This window comes from Sceloporus occidentalis, unplaced genomic scaffold, assembly GCF_023333645.1.
Source record: "Sceloporus occidentalis isolate IW3139 unplaced genomic scaffold, rSceOcc1.0.p SCAF_22, whole genome shotgun sequence".
NCBI classification, from domain to species: Eukaryota; Metazoa; Chordata; class Lepidosauria; order Squamata; family Phrynosomatidae; genus Sceloporus; species Sceloporus occidentalis.
Window position 1 is genome coordinate 7,439,588 of NW_028317002.1, and position 19,635 is coordinate 7,459,222.

Here is a 19,635-nt window from a genome sequence, read left to right on the forward strand (position 1 = left end):
GCCGTGCGAGTGAGCCTATTGGTCGCTTGCACAGCCCTTTACCCTACGGATTTCTGCTCCCGTTATCCAACGCAGCATCGCAGGGGTTAACGGGAGCGGAAATCAGTAGTTAAAAAGGCCGTGTGAGTGAGCCCTATTGGTCACCTGCAGGGTCTTCCTCTGGCATCAACCAATTGGTTGATGCCAGAGGAAGACCCTGCAGGTGACCAATAGGCTCACTCACACTGCCCTGTAACCCCTGACGACGAACCTGCGGATTTCCACTTCACTCAACTCCCGCGATGCTGTGAAGATAAGGTAAGTTAGATGAGGAAGGGACCGGGGAGAATAGTAGACGAAGGCGAAGATTCTTCGTGTGTGAGTCTTCGTCTTCGCCTACGTTTTACCGGCACTGCCTTCTCTTCTTCATGTCTTCGGAACGAACACGAAAACGCACTCTTCGTGTTCGTTTTCATGTTCGCCCGAAGACGAATGCACAAGTCTAGTATTTAGAGCAAATGTAAATGGGTAGCTCTAATGTATTTGGACTCTACTCTGAGAAACATGTCAAGTAAGCAGATGAAAATACCATGTGGAAAGACCCACAACTTAATTTTCACATACTTTTGAATAATCCATATTTATTTTACTGAGATGGCAGCAACACTGGATGCAAAGCAAATGTACAGATCAAGAGAAACATGAAGCTTGTCTCAGCCCTGATATTATGATGTTAGGAGGCACCAACCATATCTGAATTCTTGATTCTAGTGTATACATCATCTCTTTAAGCTACTATAGAGGTGTGAACATATTTGTATTATGTATGATGGGTACACAGATACAAAATATACATACATAATGAAATCATACCTGTTAACCTTCTATGTGAGCTAACCCAGAGACTCTTAATATATATTTTATATATGAAATATATACTATTATATATTTACTGGAAAATTCTATGTAGTGACTCGTCAAATGTGGTAACCAAATGGGTCTCTTATTTTCCTCATACAAACCTTGACCTTCCGTTATTTAAGAATACACTTGAGTCACCTGCATTCAAGCAGAAATATTAACCGTAACATACTGTTAGCAATAGCACCAGTTGGGAGTCATACATGATTACAGCAATGTAGAATAGGATAGGAAGCAGACTGTGTGACGCTGATCTTCAGCCCCTTCACAATTGGGGCAAAAACTCTGAGACTCCAGGTCAAACTTTGACTCAGGTATGAATATGATGAATGATAATAGGTTAGATTTGCTGAACACCCATAAAATGTATGTAAACGGTGCCTTTAGAATTCATTCATGTATCTAATAAAAAATAATGGTTATATATGACATTCTGTAAGCGACATGATGCTCCAGGCTACACATCCACAGCATGAAGAATTATGTGATAAATAAATGGACACTGGACACCACATGACATATATGGGGGACATAATAGAATATGTCACTGCTGTGACATCAGTACGGCTTGGAATAAAGACACCTCTGGGGTGGCACATAACATTCTGCACAGACTAGTCACCTGCCTGCCCACATCTACATATAATATCATTTAGAAGCACAAGCTGCTTTGCAGGCAAGCAGGCAGGCAGACAGCCCTCCTCTTCCTGGAACTGCTTGCACTGGAATACACACACACACACAATCTCATCATGAGGCTGTGACCCAGCAGTGACCGGATCGCCGTGCAGTCCCCCTCCCCTCTCCACCCCTTAGGCCTGACACTTGCAGCCCCCGGCAGCGAAGCTCAGAGGGATGGTGGTGGTTTCGGGGCAGTTTGAGAACAGAGAGACCGCATACGATGCCATGTCGAGCTCTGATGCTGAAGATGAGCTGATCGAGCCAGCCACCCCCACCTCGGGCACTGCTTCCTTCACCCTGCACGACAAGCTGCACCCGCTGCAGGTAAGGGCTGTGCCAGGCTTACCAAGTGCCCGGCAGGGTGACTCATCGGACAGATGCCTCCTGCACGGGCACAACGGATAACGATCAGCCGCATGACAAGTGTCTTCCACCACACATTGGCCGTGGCGTTAGCAGATGCACACAGGGATTGGTGTTCTCCTCTGCCCATCATCTGCTCCTCTGCCCATGATATATCCTATAAGTGAACCCACTTATTCACTGCACCTCTGTTGTGCCACTTGTAGCTGCCACACACCTGCCTACTAGCAAAGTGGCAATTAGAAAAGCAATATTATGTACTTAATTTATTATTAGTATTAATAATAATATATAAAAATAATGTACACTTTAGAAAGAAAATGTTGAAAATAACTTTTTAAGTCATTTCCAGAGGCTTAGATGGTTTCCAGTGGTGTTATTCACCATATTTCCAAAGTTAATTTCCAAAGGCTTCTTTTTCATTGTGCTACAACCTTACCCCAGGTCCTATACAATTCTGTTTGTAGGAAACAACTCTCGTCACTTTCAGCCTACCTTTCGCATGTGATCCAAATGGAGATCAGTTAGGATTTATCGTTTCAGTCGAAAGTCCATCATGCTTATCTAAATAGTAGTGTGCCGTATGATTAAAAAGCCACAATTTATAATAGGGTATTTCCATGAAATGCCTTAATATAAAGCATATCCTATTCACCCTGTTCATATTGACAAACAGTTTGGGTGGCACAATGCATAGATCATTCTTCACTTCTTTCACAGAGTGATGCCTCCACTTTTAGTCATTGTAATGACGCCATCGTTGCCATACATTTTTTTCTTAGTAAAATTATACTTTGATTTGATTATTGTGCAATTATTTTCAGTGGTAAATTATGTGAAAAACATACCGGTATATATATTTATTTATTTAAAAAAATATTTTAAAGAACACCCACTCTTTACCCATAAACATAGCCACAGGAAAAGTTTATGGTGTCCAGGAAGCTGAGCTTGTGGAATAACAGCCAGACGCAATATCCCAGGCAGACCCACTAACCTCTGCTGACAATCCATTCACATAGACATTGTAATGTTTTAGGCCACTGTCTGGGCGCCTGACCTGGAAGCGAGAACGTTTTTGTTGGCGCTGTACCCCGCTGAGCAATTAAACACTCTTCTGTAAATGTGCAAAACAGATCCTACATGTCTCACACTTACAGTGGATATAAAAAGTCCACACACCCCTGTTAAAATGCCAGGTTCTTGTGATGTTAAAGAATGAGACAAAGATAAATCATGTCAGAACTTTTTCCATCCTTTAATGTGACCTATAACGTGAACAATTCAATTGCAAAACAAGCTGAAATACTTTGTGGGGGGAAAAAACCCTCTCAATTATCTGGTTGCATAAGTGTGCACACCCTTAAACTAATACTTTGTCGAAGCACCTTTTAATTGTATTACAGCAATCAGTCTTTATGGGTAGGAGTCTATTAGCAAGGCACATCTTGACATGGCAATATATGCCCACTCTTCTTTGCAAAAGCGCTCCAAATCTGTCAGATTGCGAGGACATCTCCTGTGCACAGCCCTCTTCTGATCACCCCACAGATGTTCAATTGGATTCAGGTCCGGGCTCTGGCTGGGCCATTCCAAAACGTTAATCTTTTTCTGGTGAAGCCATGCTTTTGTGGATTTGGATGTGTGCTTTTGGTCGTGCTGAAAGGTGGACTCTTCATCTTCCTAACGGATGCCTGAGGGTTTTGTGCCAAAAGTGCCTGGTATTTGAAACTGTTCATAATTCCCTCCACCCTCACTAAGGCCCCGGCTGAAGAAAAAAACCAATGAGATCCCGCTGATGCTTTGGAAGCTCTCTGCGGATCATGGCTTTTGCTCTGCAATGCAACTAAGCAAATATCACTTTAAATGATGGCAGGTGTGTAATGACTTCTATTTAACGAGTTTGAATGTGATTGGTTAATTTTGTACACAGCCACTGCCCCAGTTATAAGTGGATGTGCACACTTATGCAATGAGGTAATTGTAAGTCCCCCCTGAAGATTTCAGTTTGTTTTGCAATCGAATTGTTCACGTTATAGGTCACACTAAAGGGGTGTGTAGACTTTTTATATCCACTGTAGGTATATGTGATCAATGCAGTAGCCATACAACTAGCGTTCTTACGGTTTTGTTGTCTTCAACAAAAGGTGTGTCATTTCTACACATTTTATCACCTACACATATGTGTAACATGACTGGTACCAGAGAAAAGGCATCTGTACACTAAAAGTGGGTTTGTTTCCCAATATTGCTGCTCACAATGTATGGAAAAGGATATTTCTAGGATTTTCACACATTTTTTATATACACCATATAGATGCAGAGGCCTAAAAGACTCCAGAAGGATGCATGATCCATAGAGGTACAGCAAGTATGGTCAGGTGCTTCCTTCAAAGGCACACTCCAGCCATCATATTTATATAAATAAGGAATATGTGATATCTGAGTCTCACCTTTAAATTATCATTTTTGTCCCCCTGGCAAATGCATTATGGGGTACTCTGTTTCCCTGTCCCCCAGCTCCTTGACTTGTGGGAGATATGTCCTGTTGACCTCTCCTAACACTGCTATCTATCTATAGATAATTCTCATTGGATGAGGTGAAATAAATGCATTGTTTTTGTTTCCTCAGTTGCCTGAAGTTATACCACTTAATGTGGGAGGGATGTTTTTTACGACCAGGCTCTCCACACTTCTAAGGTATGAGGAGACCATGTTGTCTGCCATGTTCAGTGGACGCCATTACATCCCAACAGACGCTGAAGGGCGATACTTCATTGATAGAGATGGAACATACTTTGGGTAAATACTCTGATTAATAAGTAATGACAATAGTCAATAATTCCCCCTGTATCTTACAGCTGATGTGCATAACGCAACATGTCACATGGGGATCTGGTCATATAACTACTTAATTGCTTGTTGTGTAAAGCATCTGTTCATTATACTGTATATAAAAGTTATCAATATAGTGTATATGGAAGTATATTATCAACTAAATATAAAATATATCACGTTGCTGAAAGGTATGTGACTATGAAATGAATGTCGGTGCTCGGCATGTATTATTATTGCATATCCTCTCAATACCTCCTGCTTAACTAAGAGCTTTTGATTGACATAAAGCATTCATTTTTATTTCAGTGGACTTGACATCTGGTATTTACCCCTAAGACACTGGGGTTTTTTCTTAAAGCTACCTGTTTAATAGTTCCTACAGCATTAATTGAAGTCTCCATGTTCCCATTTTTATCTGGTTGCATACTGTAATGTTGTATTTTGAGTTTAGTTAGGATTAAGATTTAAAACCTACCCACATTAGGAAGTGTTGTTTAAAATAGGATCATCTATAAAGCCTTGTGTCAATCATGTCTTGGTATAGTGAATGTGCAGGTAGTGTTAATCTGGCACACAGGCATTAATTTTCTTAATAATATCTGCTCTTTTTTCTAGGGTGTTGTGTGTGATTTGTTTAATGCACTAAATGGGCAGCATTGGCCCACTAAAAGGTACCAGCTTCTACTAAACACTGCATTTTCTCCAGGGCTAATGCGGCTATATCCATTTTCTGTTAGAAATAAACCAAAGTCGAGTTTAATTAATGCCCTCCTTTATTGAAATAAATGTGGATTGTATTATCCCCGCGTCACTTAGATCCCTGGGTATTTTAATTAATGGCTGCATATTTACAATAATAAATGGGCCTGCCAGTGCTTGTAGCAAGCAGTCCTCAATCTCAGGGGCCTTTGAAGGCAACATACTAAGACCAGACACTAGAGAATTATTGATTGTATCTGAGATCTCCCATATAAAGTATATAGATCTCTTTAGATTTGGTGCACTGGTGTTTTAATATTCTGTATTATTAATCCACTGAATTAAATACTTCTAGAGAGGAATTACCGTATTTGCTCGATTATAAGACGAGGTTTTTTTCAGAGCAAATGCTCTGAAAAATACCCCTCGTCTTCTAATCGGGGTCGTCTTCTAATCAGACCTCAAATAGAGTCTGATTAGGAGACTAAGATCCAGATCCCCCGCACCGCTGCAGGGGACCTGGATCCTCCTGGATCCTCCTGTCTCACCCCCCCCCCCCATCCATCATACACACACACTTACCGGTGCTTCCTGCTGTATTGCCGGGGCAGCGGGTTGACGTCTACGCGATTCGCGTAGACAACGTCCGCTGCAGCCGGAAGGAGGTGTGGCTAGCAGCGGGGGTTGTCTGCGTCCGTCGCGCAAACCTTCCCCGACTGTCAGAGATCAGAGTTCCCCGCACCGGTGCGGGGAACTCTGATCTCTGACAGCCGGGGAAAGTATACGCGACGGACGCAGACAAACCCCCGCTGCCAACTCCACCTCCTTCCGGCTGCAGCAGAAGGCGACGTCAACCCGCTGCCCCGGCTGGAAGCACCGGTAAGAGAGGGCTGAGAGGGGAGGGGAGGGGAGAGTGTGTGTGTTAGTTAAATGGGGGTATAGGGTGTGTGTGTGTGTGTGTGTGTGTGTGTTAAATGGGGGCATAGGGCATTTCTGGAGTGGCGTTAAGGGGGCATTTAATAGAGCACTCTGCCTCCTGAAATGCCTTATACACCTATATGCCACTCTGCCCCATAATATGCATTTTAACCCCCTAAATGCCAGAGTGGCATATAGGGGTATAAGGCATTTCTGGAGGCAGAGTGCTCTATACAATGCCTTTTAACTCCCTTAATGCCACTCTGCCTCCTGAAATGCCTTATACCTCCCTATATGCCACTCTGCCCCATAATATGCATTTTAACCCCCTAAATGCCAGAATGGGATATAGGGGTATAAGGCATTTCTGGAGGCAGAGTGGCATATAGGGGTATAAGGCATTTCTGGAGGCAGAGTGGCACATAGGGGGTCAAAAGGCATACCATGGGGCACAGTGGCATATAGAGGGTTAAAAGGCATATCATGGGCCACAGTGCCATATTGGAGTGGCAAGCCTGGGGGCAGATGTGCGTAACTGGGGGACAGGTTGGAAAATACAAGAAATAAAAACAAAAAAAATATTTTTCTCAATCATAGCTTTTATTAAAAAAAATAGTTTACATGAATTAACATTTACTGGTAAAACTTTTTTCCTTTAGGGTCGTCTTATATTCAGGCTTTTTCTTTTTTTCCTAAGTTAATATTCAGATTTTGGGGGGTCGTCTTATAATCAGGGTCGTCTTATAATCGAGCAAATACGGTATGTCTACCAAATCCAAGCACACCAAGTGTATCAATAGTAATAAAGCATCTGCCAACCTCGTTTTAAAGGTCACAAATGGTTTTCTTGCACTGACACTTAGACTGGAGGAGAAACGTCCCTTCCTCCCTTTTTTTGTCTGAGCTTCTTGGTAAATGGGTGAGGTATATAAAGCCTCTCCCCAGACTCTCGGGATGTCTTTTGGCCAAAATATAGTACTAAAGCCTTATGTCTTGAAAGTATGCCTTCGTAGGTTTTAAGTGCTATTAAGTGTGTTCTTTTTGTCTTTAAATTTGGTTACTTTTCATGTCTTGCTGCCACCCAGTAACAAGGGTATGTGGCACCCCCCCACACACACAAACACTTTAAAACTGCATAGCTTCTATCGTTATATACTGGCGCAGACATTGAAGGTGGTACAGCATTACTGTTATCATTATATACTGAGGCAGACATTGACGGTGGTACAGCATTACACCTATCACTATATACTGAGGCAGACATTGATGGGGGTACAGCATAACACCTATCACTATATACTGAGGCCGACATTGATGGGGGAACAGCATAACACCTAACACTATATACGGAGGCAGACATTGACGGTGGTACAGCGTAATCCCTATCACTATACATTGAGCCAGACACTGATAATAGTACAGCATAACTCCTATCACCATATACTAACCCAAAAATTGATGTGGTGTAGGCCTACCACTTCATTGTCTGGCTTAGGGATGCACCAAAACGAAAATTCTGGACTGAAACCGAAAATCCAGCATTTACCTGTCCGAAACCAAATATGACCCCCACCATAAAAAAACTCACACTTTTATTTAAAGTAAGTAACAAAGCAAAATAGGACAAAAAAATTCAATAATAATATTAATATATATATATATATAATTGTTAACAGCAATCACACTCCTATCATGCCCAGTCATACCCAGATTCCAGCATGTACTAGCTGACTTGGCATAATAGGAGTGTGATTGCTAACAGAAATCATATATATATATATATATATATATATATATATATATATATTGTGGTAAAGTGTATGGGAGAGTGGTTGATGGGATATATGTCTCACCTGGTTACCTCAGCCAGGCCTGGTAGCAAACCCAGGTGCTCTCAGGTGAGGCTTCCTAAGCTCGTTACTGGGGAGGAGGCCTTAAAAGAAAGGGCTGTTAGGTTTTCAGAGGGAGGGAGACACTGAATGAAGGAGCAGCTACAGCCAGCGCTGCAGCCCACCAGGTATGAAGCTTTACCCCATACAAAACTGGTTACTTTGCTTTGCGTCAGACCTTAGGCTGCTAGAGAGGTATCCTGCTGTTTAGTTAGAGCCGGACAGGCTTATAGTTTGTTTTGTTTACAAGGTGCTCTGTGATTACAACATCTAAATAAACACGCTTTTACGTTGGAAACCTGTGTGAAACTGTCATTGCCGCCCCATGCGTGAGCTGTCCCCTACAATTGGTGGAGAATGCAGGCACAGTTGTGCTAGGAACAACGGCGGGACAAAACACAGCATCTGAATTTTGTGGACATGTAAAGGGCCGGAAGCATATGTCCTGAGTGAAGGCTGCAGCACTGTAAGGCCCATCCGGCACAATGGAGGAAGTGATAAAGCAGCTGATACAGGCCAACCTGAGACATGAGCAGGCCTTGGAACAGCAACGGAAGTTTCATGCAGAGGCTTTTCACGCCCAGCAACATGCGCAACAGCAGACTATGGCCCAACAACAGGAAACGAATCGCCTGTTAATGGAGCAGATTGCTGCGCTCAGAGAGACTGTTGTGGCTCAGCCCCAACAAGTGGAGGCAAGCCCCCTTGAGACTGTTAACGTGAGGAGGGCCGTTCAGCGGGGCTTACAAAAAATGACACCCGACGACGACGTTGAGGCCTACCTCACCGTATTTGAGAGAGTGGCGGAGAGAGAGAGACTGCCAGTTGCAGAGTGGGCAGAAGTGATTGCACCCTTCCTGACTGGTGAACCGCAAAAGGCCTACTATGACCTCGGGGAGCAGGATGTCCGGGACTTTACAAAACTAAAAATGGAGATCCTTGCTCGCCTGGGTGTTACGCCCGCTGTTCGGGCCAAGAGAGTCCACTGTTGGAAATACACCGTGGACAAGCCTGCCAGGTCCCAGATGTATGACCTTATTCATCTTGTACGTAAGTGGCTGGAACCAGAATCCACCACACCAGCCCAGATTGTGGAAAAGGTGGTAGTGGACCACTACCTCCGCGCCCTCCCGGCGGAGCTACAACGGTGGGTTGGGCATGGAGACCCCAGAACTGCCGAGCAGCTGGTCAACATGGTGGAAAGGTTCATAGCAACCGAGGACTTCCTCCGTGAGGTCCCTGCGGCACCAACGCCTTCCAAGACTGTCAGACCCGCGACAGCTGTGGGTAAGAGAGTTCCAGCTGGAGGTGTATGGAAAAATGTGAGAGAGAGCAGGGCTCTAGAGTTTGGGCAAGGGCAAAAGACTGATCCTGAACCCCTGGGACCCCACAATCCTAGAAAGGGCTCCCTACTAAGGAAGCCAGGGACCCCCCCAGTGCTGGAGGTGCCATGAGTGGGGACACATAGCCGCCTATTGCCCTCTTAACTCAGAGCCCATGGTGTGTGACGCTAGTCGGCGTCAGTCCCTGTTTGCAGAACCTGTTTGTGCAGCCATTCCAGAATCAGAGACTGAGCCGCATTTTTGTATGGTGAAGATACGTGACTGCTCCGTGAAGGCACTTTTGGACTCGGGTAGCCTGGTGACTTTGGTTCGGGCCGGCCTTGTGACTATGGACTACGTGCCGAACAAGCACATAAGAGTGCTATGCATCCACGGGGATATTGTAGCTTACCCTGTGGCCCCCATTAAGTTGGTGACCCCATCTGGAACTGTGACCTACGAAGTCGGAGTTGTAAAAAGACTTATGCATGCGGTTATATTAGGCCGCGATTTCCCCTTGTTCTGGGAGCTGTGGAGAAGGGGGAACGTTTCTGCAGCTGGGGAACAAACTCCGGCAGAGTCTGTACCCCTCCCTGTAAGTAATGGGTCAGGTGAGACGGCCATTGGGAACAATGATACCAGTAAGGGGCATGATGAAAAGGATCTAGGCCCATCTGAAATGTATAGTGAAGATTCTTTCCCCTTGCAGGTGTTAGCTGGGGAGGAAGAAGAAGAAACTTCCCTACCCGGCCAACAGGTCTTAGATTTAGAAATGTCTCGGGGTAACTTCGGGACCGAGCAAGTGAGAGACCCCACTCTGGGAACTGCACGGGCAAATGTCACGGTAGTAAATGGGGTACCACAGGAACCCGAAGCTGACCAGAAATTTCCGCATCTTGCCATGAATGGGGATCTAGTGTACCGGATCACCAAAGTTAACAAGGAAATTGTGGAACAGCTTCTGGTGCCAAAACCATACCGACACCTGGTGCTGGACATAGCCCATAACCATGTGTTTGGGGGGCACTTGGGGACTAATAAAACACGAGAGGGTCCTCCAAAGGTTTTATTGGCCTGGGGTATATGAAGAAGTAAAAAGGTATTGTGAGTCATGCCCCACATGCCAGAAGAGTGCCCCAACACCACACTTCCGTAGCCCCTTGGTGCCACTTCCCATCATTGAAGTACCATTTGAGAGAGTTGCCATGGATTTGGTAGGGCCCATTGTCAAATCAGCTAGGGGACACCAATACATATTAGTTGTCTTGGATTATGCTACCCGGTACCCAGAGGCGGTACCCTTAAGAAACATGGCCTCCAAAAATATTGCTAGGGAGTTGTTTTACATGTTCTCTCGCACGGGGATCCCTAAAGAAATTCTTACTGACCAGGGTACGCCCTTTATGTCACGGGTCATGAAAGACCTGTGTAAGTTGTTTAAAATCACTCACCTCCGTACCTCAGTGTACCACCCTCAAACAGACGGGTTAGTGGAGAGGTTTAACAAAACCCTAAAGCATATGCTAAAAAAGGTGATAGAAAGGGATGGTCGGGATTGGGACTGTCTATTACCCTACCTCATGTTCTCTATCCGGGAGGTGCCCCAAGCGTCTACAGGGTTTTCCCCCTTTGAGTTAGTCTATGGCCGACATCCACGGGGTTTGTTAGATATTGCCAAAGAAACTTGGGAGACCGAGGCCACCCCATATAAGAGTGTTATTGAACATGTGGCTCAGATGCAGGAGCGAATAGCGACGGTGATGCCTATAGTTAAAACGCATATGCAAAGAGCGCAGGAGGCCCAGAGCAGAATTTATAACAGATCTGCCAGGTTGAGGGCCTTTAATCCTGGGGACAGGGTCCTGGTTTTAGTGCCCACCGTCGAAAGTAAGTTTTTAGCCAAGTGGCAGGGTCCCTATGAGGTTGTAGAGAAGATGAGTGAGGTGAACTACAAGGTCCATCAACCGGGCAGGAGAAAACCCTTCCAGGTTTACCACGTAAACCTGATCAAGCCGTGGAAAGAGCGGGAGTCTTTGGGGGCGACCCAGGCAGGGGTCAAAGAAGTGGGGCAACCAGTTCCCCCAGTAACAATAGCAGAGGCACTGTCAGTGCCCCAGAAGCAGGAGGTGAGGGAGTTCCTGCAGGAAAACAGACGCATGTTTTCGGACCAACCTGGCCGTACCCACCTCATAAAACACCATATCAAAACTGAGCCTCACAGTAAAGTGAACCTGAAGCCATACAGGATACCAGAAGCCCGTAGAGAGGCGGTATCCACGGAGGTCAGGTGCATGCGTGAATTAGGTGTTATTGAGGAATCTACTAGTGAATGGTCAAGCCCCATAGTGCTAATCCCAAAGCCCAACGGGACGTGGAGGTTCTGTAATGACTTCAGGAGATTAAATGAGGTCTCAAAGTTTGATGCGTACCCCATGCCCCGAGTGGATGAACTGGTTGAGAGGCTTGGGAAGGCAAGGTACATTACAACACTTGACCTTACAAAGGGCTATTGGCAGATACCGTTAACTGAGGAGGCTAAAGAGAAGACTGCCTTTTCCACTCCAGAGGGCCTGTTCCAGTATGTTGTGATGCCATTTGGGTTACATGGGGCCCCTGCTACCTTTCAGAGGCTGATGGATCTGATTTTGAGACCACATCGTGATTATGCCGCTGCTTACCTGGACGATGTGGTAATTTTTTCGTCTGACTGGAAAAGTCACCTCGGGAAGGTACAGGGCGTGTTAGACTCCATTAGTGATGCAGGCCTAACCATAAACCCTGAAAAATGTGCAGTGGGTCTGGAGGAAGCAAGATACCTGGGTTATATCATTGGTAGGGGGCTGGTTAAACCCCAGATCAATAAGATTGAGGCGATACAGAACTGGCCTAGGCCAGTAACAAAGAAACAAGTGAGGGCTTTCCTTGGCATAACCGGGTACTACCGTCGGTTCGTGCCCAATTTTGCCTCCATGGCCACACCATTGACAGACTTAACAAAGGGTGGTAAGTCAGTGATGGTAAAGTGGAACCCCGAGGCAGAAAGGGCTTTTCAGTGTCTGAAGTCTGCCCTGTGTGACCAGCCAGTGCTCGCTTCCCCTGATTTTAGGAAACCATTTCTGGTTCAGACGGACGCATCTGCTAGAGGTTTGGGGGCAGTTTTGTCACAAGTGGTTAATGGGGAAGAACACCCAGTGCTGTACTTGAGTAGGAAACTGACCCCAGCCGAGGAAAATTATGCCATAGTGGAAAGGGAGTGTCTCGCCATCAAGTGGGCGTTGGAGTCCCTGAGATATTATCTCCTGGGCAGGGAATTCGTGTTGGTGACTGACCATGCTCCTCTGGCATGGATGAAACAGAATAAGGAGAGGAATGCAAGAGTGACCAGATGGTTTCTCTCCTTGCAAAATTTTAGATTTACAGTGGAGCATAGACCAGGGAAGTTACATAGGAATGCGGATGCGTTGTCCAGGGTGTACTGTATGGTTGCTGACGCTGTCCGGACCTCTGGTCTGGAGTCGACGGGGGGGATATGTGGTAAAGTGTATGGGAGAGTGGTTGATGGGATATATGTCTCACCTGGTTACCTCAGCCAGGCCTGGTAGCAAACCCAGGTGCTCTCAGGTGAGGCTTCCTAAGCTCGTTACTGGGGAGGAGGCCTTAAAAGAAAGGGCTGTTAGGTTTTCAGAGGGAGGGAGACACTGAATGAAGGAGCAGCTACAGCCAGCGCTGCAGCCCACCAGGTATGAAGCTTTACCCCATACAAAACTGGTTACTTTGCTTTGCGTCAGACCTTAGGCTGCTAGAGAGGTATCCTGCTGTTTAGTTAGAGCCGGACAGGCTTATAGTTTGTTTTGTTTACAAGGTGCTCTGTGATTACAACATCTAAATAAACACGCTTTTACGTTGGAAACCTGTGTGAAACTGTCATTGCCGCCCCATGCGTGAGCTGTCCCCTACAATATATATATATATATATATATATATATATATAAATATTGTTATTATTATTGTTCACATGTGAACTCAGCACTGGAGGCATAGAATCAGACATACAAATCCCATCTTTGCAGGTATACAATAATAATGTATGGAAACATAGCAAGAGATAAAACTACAGGCATAGATCATAGGTTGTACAACCCAAAGCCAGCTCTGGGGTCCACACTGCCCACATAGAACCTGACCAGCACCCAGATTACACACATAGTATTTTCCATCTTTGTCCCCAAACAGCCCAGCATGAGTCAACTGTGTCCCCAAAAAGCCCAGCCTGTGCCATCTTTGTCCCATAAACACCCTGCCTGTGTCATCTTGGTCCCCAAGGCTAAAAACATCTTGCTCTACATCAATTATACATTGCTACAACCTGTGTGATGCTCTACATCAATTATACATCTATCATACACACAAACACTTTAACAGTCACTCACTAATTCACACTTTCATTCACATAATTAATTCACGCAATCATTTATTCTCTCTCATTCACACAAATTTACACATTCATTAATGCATTCTCACAAACTCATTAATTATCTCCCTCATTCAGACAATTCATCCACACATTCATTCATTCTCTCACTCATTCTCACCATCTACATTTCCCCCTTTTCTACCCCTTCTCACTATCTAACCCCCTTCTCCCTCCCTTCTCACTATCTATCCCCTCCCCCTCACTATCTACCCCCTCCCTCCTCAATATCTACCCCCTCCCTCCCTCCCTCCCCACTATCTATCCCCCTCTCCCTCCCTCCCTCCCTCCCTCCCTCCCCACTATCTACCCCCCTCTCCCTCCCTCCCCACTATCTACCCTCTCCCCCTTTGTAGTTAAAGGTTTTGGACTTACCATTCAGAAGTCCTGCGGTGGGAGCACGACGCCTCCGTCTTCCTGCTATGCCGCTGCTTTCTGCTCTGCCGCTTCGCTGCTTCACTGCTGGATCCCTGGCAGCCTCGTTACTTTTTTTTTTTTTTACACGGAGGAGAGAGAGGGGCGCATAGCAACCGCTCAGCGCCCCTCTCTCCTCCGTGTAAAAAAAAATAAAAAAAATTGACGAGGCTGCCGGGGATCCGGGACATGTGGTCACCCTAGCCCGTGGCACCCCCCTGACGAGCGGACCGCCCACCCCCCGCTAGGTACCCTACTGGGGGTAGGCACCAACATTAGTTGTGGTGGACATTAATTGGGATCTGTGGTGGACAGTGTAATGATGTTCACAACCCTTGCCACGGACACTGTTGTCCTTGTACGGACACTCTGCCTATCCCTGCCCAGTAAATTGGAAGATAATGCAGACTTAATGTATCTCAAGTTTTATGGGATGACTGTATTCTCCATATCTTTCTTGGGGTCTGATTCAACAAACCTTTGTTGGGTTCAACAAAGAACACACACGCTGGTATTGAAATCTGAATATTGGGTTTATTGCAGTGACTGCTTAAAAATTGTCACAGACCAATACAACTCATATCTTCCTTCATGTAAAAATACAAAAATTGCAGAAAGCAAAAATGTTATACAAATGAATACTTAATAAATGAGGACAATATATTCGCTGCTCTATTTTGCTAAATATTCTTGTATCATTTATTATAAATTTCCAGCTGTTAAACTTTCATAGTTATACTTTTTTTTCTCTTTTTTTCTAGAGATATCCTGAACTTTCTACGCTGTGGTGAGCTCCCACCACATGAGCGTGTAAAATTAGTGTACAAGGAAGCTCAGTACTATTCCATTGGCCCCCTGCTAGACAGCCTAGATAAACTACAGCCACTCATGGGGGAAAAAGTGAGACAGGCATTCCTGGACCTAATGCCATATTACAAAGGTAAGAGTTGCATTACAGTAAAACCATAGAGCATCACAAAGACAAGCCAGGAAGACCAATCTTTAATATTGAGTAACAATATATATTTATTTTTTCATAACTAAACGACCAAGATATTTTTTGTCATTTTTACCATATGTTTGTTAAACCATGATTCCTCTTTTCCATGAACCCACACAACATAATAAAGAAGAAATAGGTCTTTCTTTTAAAATAATAGAAATGCATAAAATATAAAAATTATTAGGGATTAAAAAAAAATCAAATTTTTGCAATCTTGCTTAAAGTTTATTTTATACTGTAGGTGCCACGGCTAAACAATGACCCAATTTATGTTTAACATCTCCTGATTACAGTCATACCCCATATTATATATTTTTTTTATTTCAATTTTTTGTATATTTCATTTATATTTAATTTTCCTCCCCTTCATTTTTTTCTCCCTCACCTCCTCCATGTCTATCAATAATTGCAGTCAGCCAGCTGGTGGAGCAATGGGGGAGCCCAGCAAGCTCTCAAGTGAACTTCCGGTGCGTGTCAGCAGTGTGTATGTGGTGTATTGGTAAAAAGAAAAAAAAAAAATACCCTAACTGCTTTTGAGTTGATTATTCCTGATATTTAGGCACTGTGATGCCTAGTAGCCCCATTGTCCTTTTGTGGGCAGCGGGTATCATGGGCTGGTTAGGGAGATCAGAGGATCTCCCCGACTGTTCTCTGAACTTTAAAATTGAATGAGGTTTGTGCTTTTCAGCTTCCACATTACCACCTTCTAACATATTTAGCAGCGTGCTAACATATTGTGGGGTGGCTGGATAGATAAGATAAGATTGCCCCAGCCCTACGTCTAACTATGCCCCCGTTCCACTTCTAACTATACCTCTCAACTAAAGCGTGATATTCTGTAGGTGTAATCCAGAAAGGTTATACAGATGTATCCAGTTTATTTGGTTTTGGCAGGGTCAGCCAAAAGGCTCTTGGTTCTCTAGATAAAACTGCTATTGTATCTATCCCCTTTGACTAGCTTGAAATATGTGTTCCTCCTGTAGCTTTTGGCTCTGCAAGCCCTTGGTGTCAACACAACTTTCTGTTAAACTAAAAGAAAATGTTATTTAATAAAATTCTGCTGATAACCGACTGTCAGAATGTAACTTTTCATATTTTATTTTAAAGATAGCTTTAAATAAAGCTTGTGCCTGAATCTATTCTTTCATAAAAACAGGTCTCTGAACCAAAAATATTCCCAAACCATTTACGTACTTTAACAAATAGAACATTTAAAAAATGTGGCCCTCCTTAGATACCTAGACTCACCTTACATTCCTTATCTATCTAGAAAGTTGGGTAGGCACAACCCCAATTTAGCTGTAAGATGATCACTGTCTAGATAACAAATTGCAAACACCTGCAGAATCTGTCTAAATAACAATGGTGTTGGAAGCAGATTTTCAGTTCAGATTGATAAAACCTGATTCTAACATGTTGTTGATGTTGATGTTGTCATAAAATCTTAATCCTGACTGAATTTACCATTGGTTATTGTTGCTCTTTTATTTTAATCACACATGTTATGAGCTCTACGGGCAGTTAAAGCAGGTTTGAGAAAACCTTGTATGATCAAATTAAACAAAGTTGCTTCAGGTCCGTCCCACCTTGCAGATGGTATCCGATCGCCCTCCTCTCTTCATTCCGAATGTGGTGCTTCTTCATAACACTCCGCTGTCTATTTTAGCATATAAACATCCCTCAATCAGATCACCGGCGCAGACAGCAATTAATAGATTAAAATGATTTACCTGAATCACTAGAATGCAGTATGTGTATATGTTTCATTGGCATTTTCAGTAAGCATTTCATTTAGTTGTCTTGATACTCTGTACTAGAGCCCTGAGCGGGACTGTTTTCTAAATCCCGCTGAACTTCTGACCATTAGCTCCCGCAATGTGTGTATTCCACTCGGGCTGGGTGTCTAAGATCAACCTGTCCTCAGCTCAGTGCTCTCCGGCCTCTATGAAAACAAGGCTGAATATAAAAGTGAGGCTAGGACTGCCTCTGAAATTCAATATGAAAAAAAACAAAAAAAGACGGCAGCTTTGTGTGTTCGCGGGATTACAGGGACCCGCAGGTATATTGTGTGACCCACCCGCAACACACAGAATACCGCCCGCACCCGCAAGTTTTTTGACAGGACCCGCGAGACCCCAATCCCAATGAAGTCCCTCTACTCTGTTCCTTACAGCACTTTATGTAGCTTTAGCTGGACACTTCTTAAATTTTGGCACTCATTTCCTTTCATTTGTGTTTTGACGCTATGTATGTTAGTGTGCTTCTAAAACTTGCTATTCCATAATACACATAGCTTCCAATTGACCTCTTCTTCCTGAGTGAATAATCATTTTGTTTTTAAATATTTAAAACCCTACTTAATGCAGGACTCCAGAGATTGAAGGGCTTTCCAAACCAGAATAATTTATTTACTAGTGCTCTTCAAAGCTTCCATGTTTAGCATATAGCACAAATTCAAAGCTGTTTTCTTATAACTCAGAAGTGAGGTGCGCACCGGCTCCTGTTGTTGCTTATTGTTAGGCTTACTTATCTGCTTGGTCCATCCAGGTCTAGTCTTACATAACATCTGGGAGCTGACAAGATCAGGTTCCCCTGTGGCAGCTCTTCTGCATGTAGTTGTAGTTTCACCTTCCGGTTATATCCAATCAATATAGCCAATCCTCTCAAGAATAATCAGTCACCTGGAAAACCTATAAAACACATGAGCTCTCCCGGACAGTTCTTAGCTGTTATTCCTACTCAGAGATTCTCAGCACATTTTTACCTGCGTGCCTATTGGACTACTCTCCCTTTGTCTTAGTTTTACCTGTTCCTGAACCTCAGCTGTCTGCCTGGATCATTATTTGACTTCATCTCTTACCTGTCTGTTTTGTACCCTAGCTTTAGATTCTGGTTTTTTTTTCAATCACCACAGGGGTTTTGCACCGTGCTCCTGGATGCCAGACAGACTGTGGCTGGATCCTCATCACCCTTACACATACACAGTAGAGTACAGATTGACCTTATACTAATTCTACCTTAGGTGGCTACCATTGTGTGGGAGCTCAGCAGCAAGTTTTATTTCTGTAGCTATGAACATTGCTGACAAGTTCCACTGGTCGGGGTGGGAAACACTTAACAACTATTCAATGATACAGTGAAGCCAGTGTCAATAAGTAATTCCAGAATGTTTTGATTCCAGAATGTTTTGCTTTAAGCTTACAAATTATTGTGAGGTTGTTTTGGAACAGTTAGCATAGCAAAGTATTATGAACACATTATAATAGAAGGGCAGGGAACAATACAGCTGTTGTATGGGGAGATCGGAATTTGGGACTGTAGATAACTACTCACAGTTTCTCTGATACTGTACAGTTCATATGCATAATATACATACATAATATAGAAATACATATATGTTGATGAAACTTTCCCTTTATTTATTTTTTACACTGTTCTTAAAATTGTCTTCTCCTCTGTTAAGATCACTTGGAGCGCATTGTTGAAATAGGAAAACTCAGAGCTATCCAGAGGAAGGCCCGCTTTGCAAAACTGAAGATCTGTGTATTCAAAGAGGAAATGCCCATCACCCCATATGAGTGTCCTCAATTTAACACACTGCGTTTCGAGAGGAGTGAGAGTGAAACAAAGCATTTTGAGCACTATTGTGACGTAGATGTGTCTTTTGGACCTTGGGAAGCTGTGGCTGATGTCTATGACCTTCTTCACTGTATAGTTAGTGATCTGTCTGAGAGGGGTATCACCGTTGAACATCAATGCATCGGAGTTTGTGACAAGCATCTTGTTAATCATTATTATTGCAAACGCCCCATCTATGAATTTAAGATCACATGGTGGTGAACATTAGGAACACATCACTTTATCATGGGTCAAATATTTATAGTTCCCTTCAGATGCACAGCCTGTCAAATTAGATCATAAGAAGAGAATGAAGCTATGCGATATATGCTTGAAATAAGTCTTACAATGGTCGATGGCGGCAATGATGACGAAAACTGTGTGGAGATTGACACAATCTTACAAGTGGAGATAATGGTGAAATTGTAAGACACCAAGGCACCTTTGTCAATTGATAAGCACTTTTAAATTACTTGGTCCTAAATAGTACTTCTGGATCACTGGAAAAAGCTTTAATAC

At 43.8% G+C, this 19,635-nt stretch overlaps 1 protein-coding gene across 1 annotated transcript; it reads left to right on the forward strand.

Moving 5' to 3' along the window:
• Nucleotides 1–1,755: 1,755 nt before the first annotated feature.
• Nucleotides 1,756–19,338, forward strand: LOC149300955 (BTB/POZ domain-containing protein KCTD7-like). Its single transcript, XM_089484680.1, has 4 exons — nucleotides 1,756–1,905; nucleotides 4,577–4,746; nucleotides 15,257–15,435; nucleotides 18,962–19,338. The coding sequence occupies exons 1-4, from the start codon at nucleotides 1,756–1,758 to the stop codon at nucleotides 19,336–19,338; spliced, it is 876 nt and encodes a 291-aa protein (XP_089340806.1).
• Nucleotides 19,339–19,635: the final 297 nt, after the last annotated feature.

What these genes read in the sequence shown, in the direction of transcription:
- LOC149300955 (XM_089484680.1), top strand. Translation starts at nt 1,756, where the DNA reads ATGGTGGTGGTTTCGGGGCAGTTTGAGAACAGAGAGACCGCATACGAT. An exon ending in ACAAGCTGCACCCGCTGCAG is followed by an intron (nt 1,906 to 4,576) that starts GTAAGGGCTGTG and finishes TTGTTTCCTCAG; the next exon opens with TTGCCTGAAGTTATACCACT. An exon ending in AGAGATGGAACATACTTTGG is followed by an intron (nt 4,747 to 15,256) that starts GTAAATACTCTG and finishes CTTTTTTTCTAG; the next exon opens with AGATATCCTGAACTTTCTAC.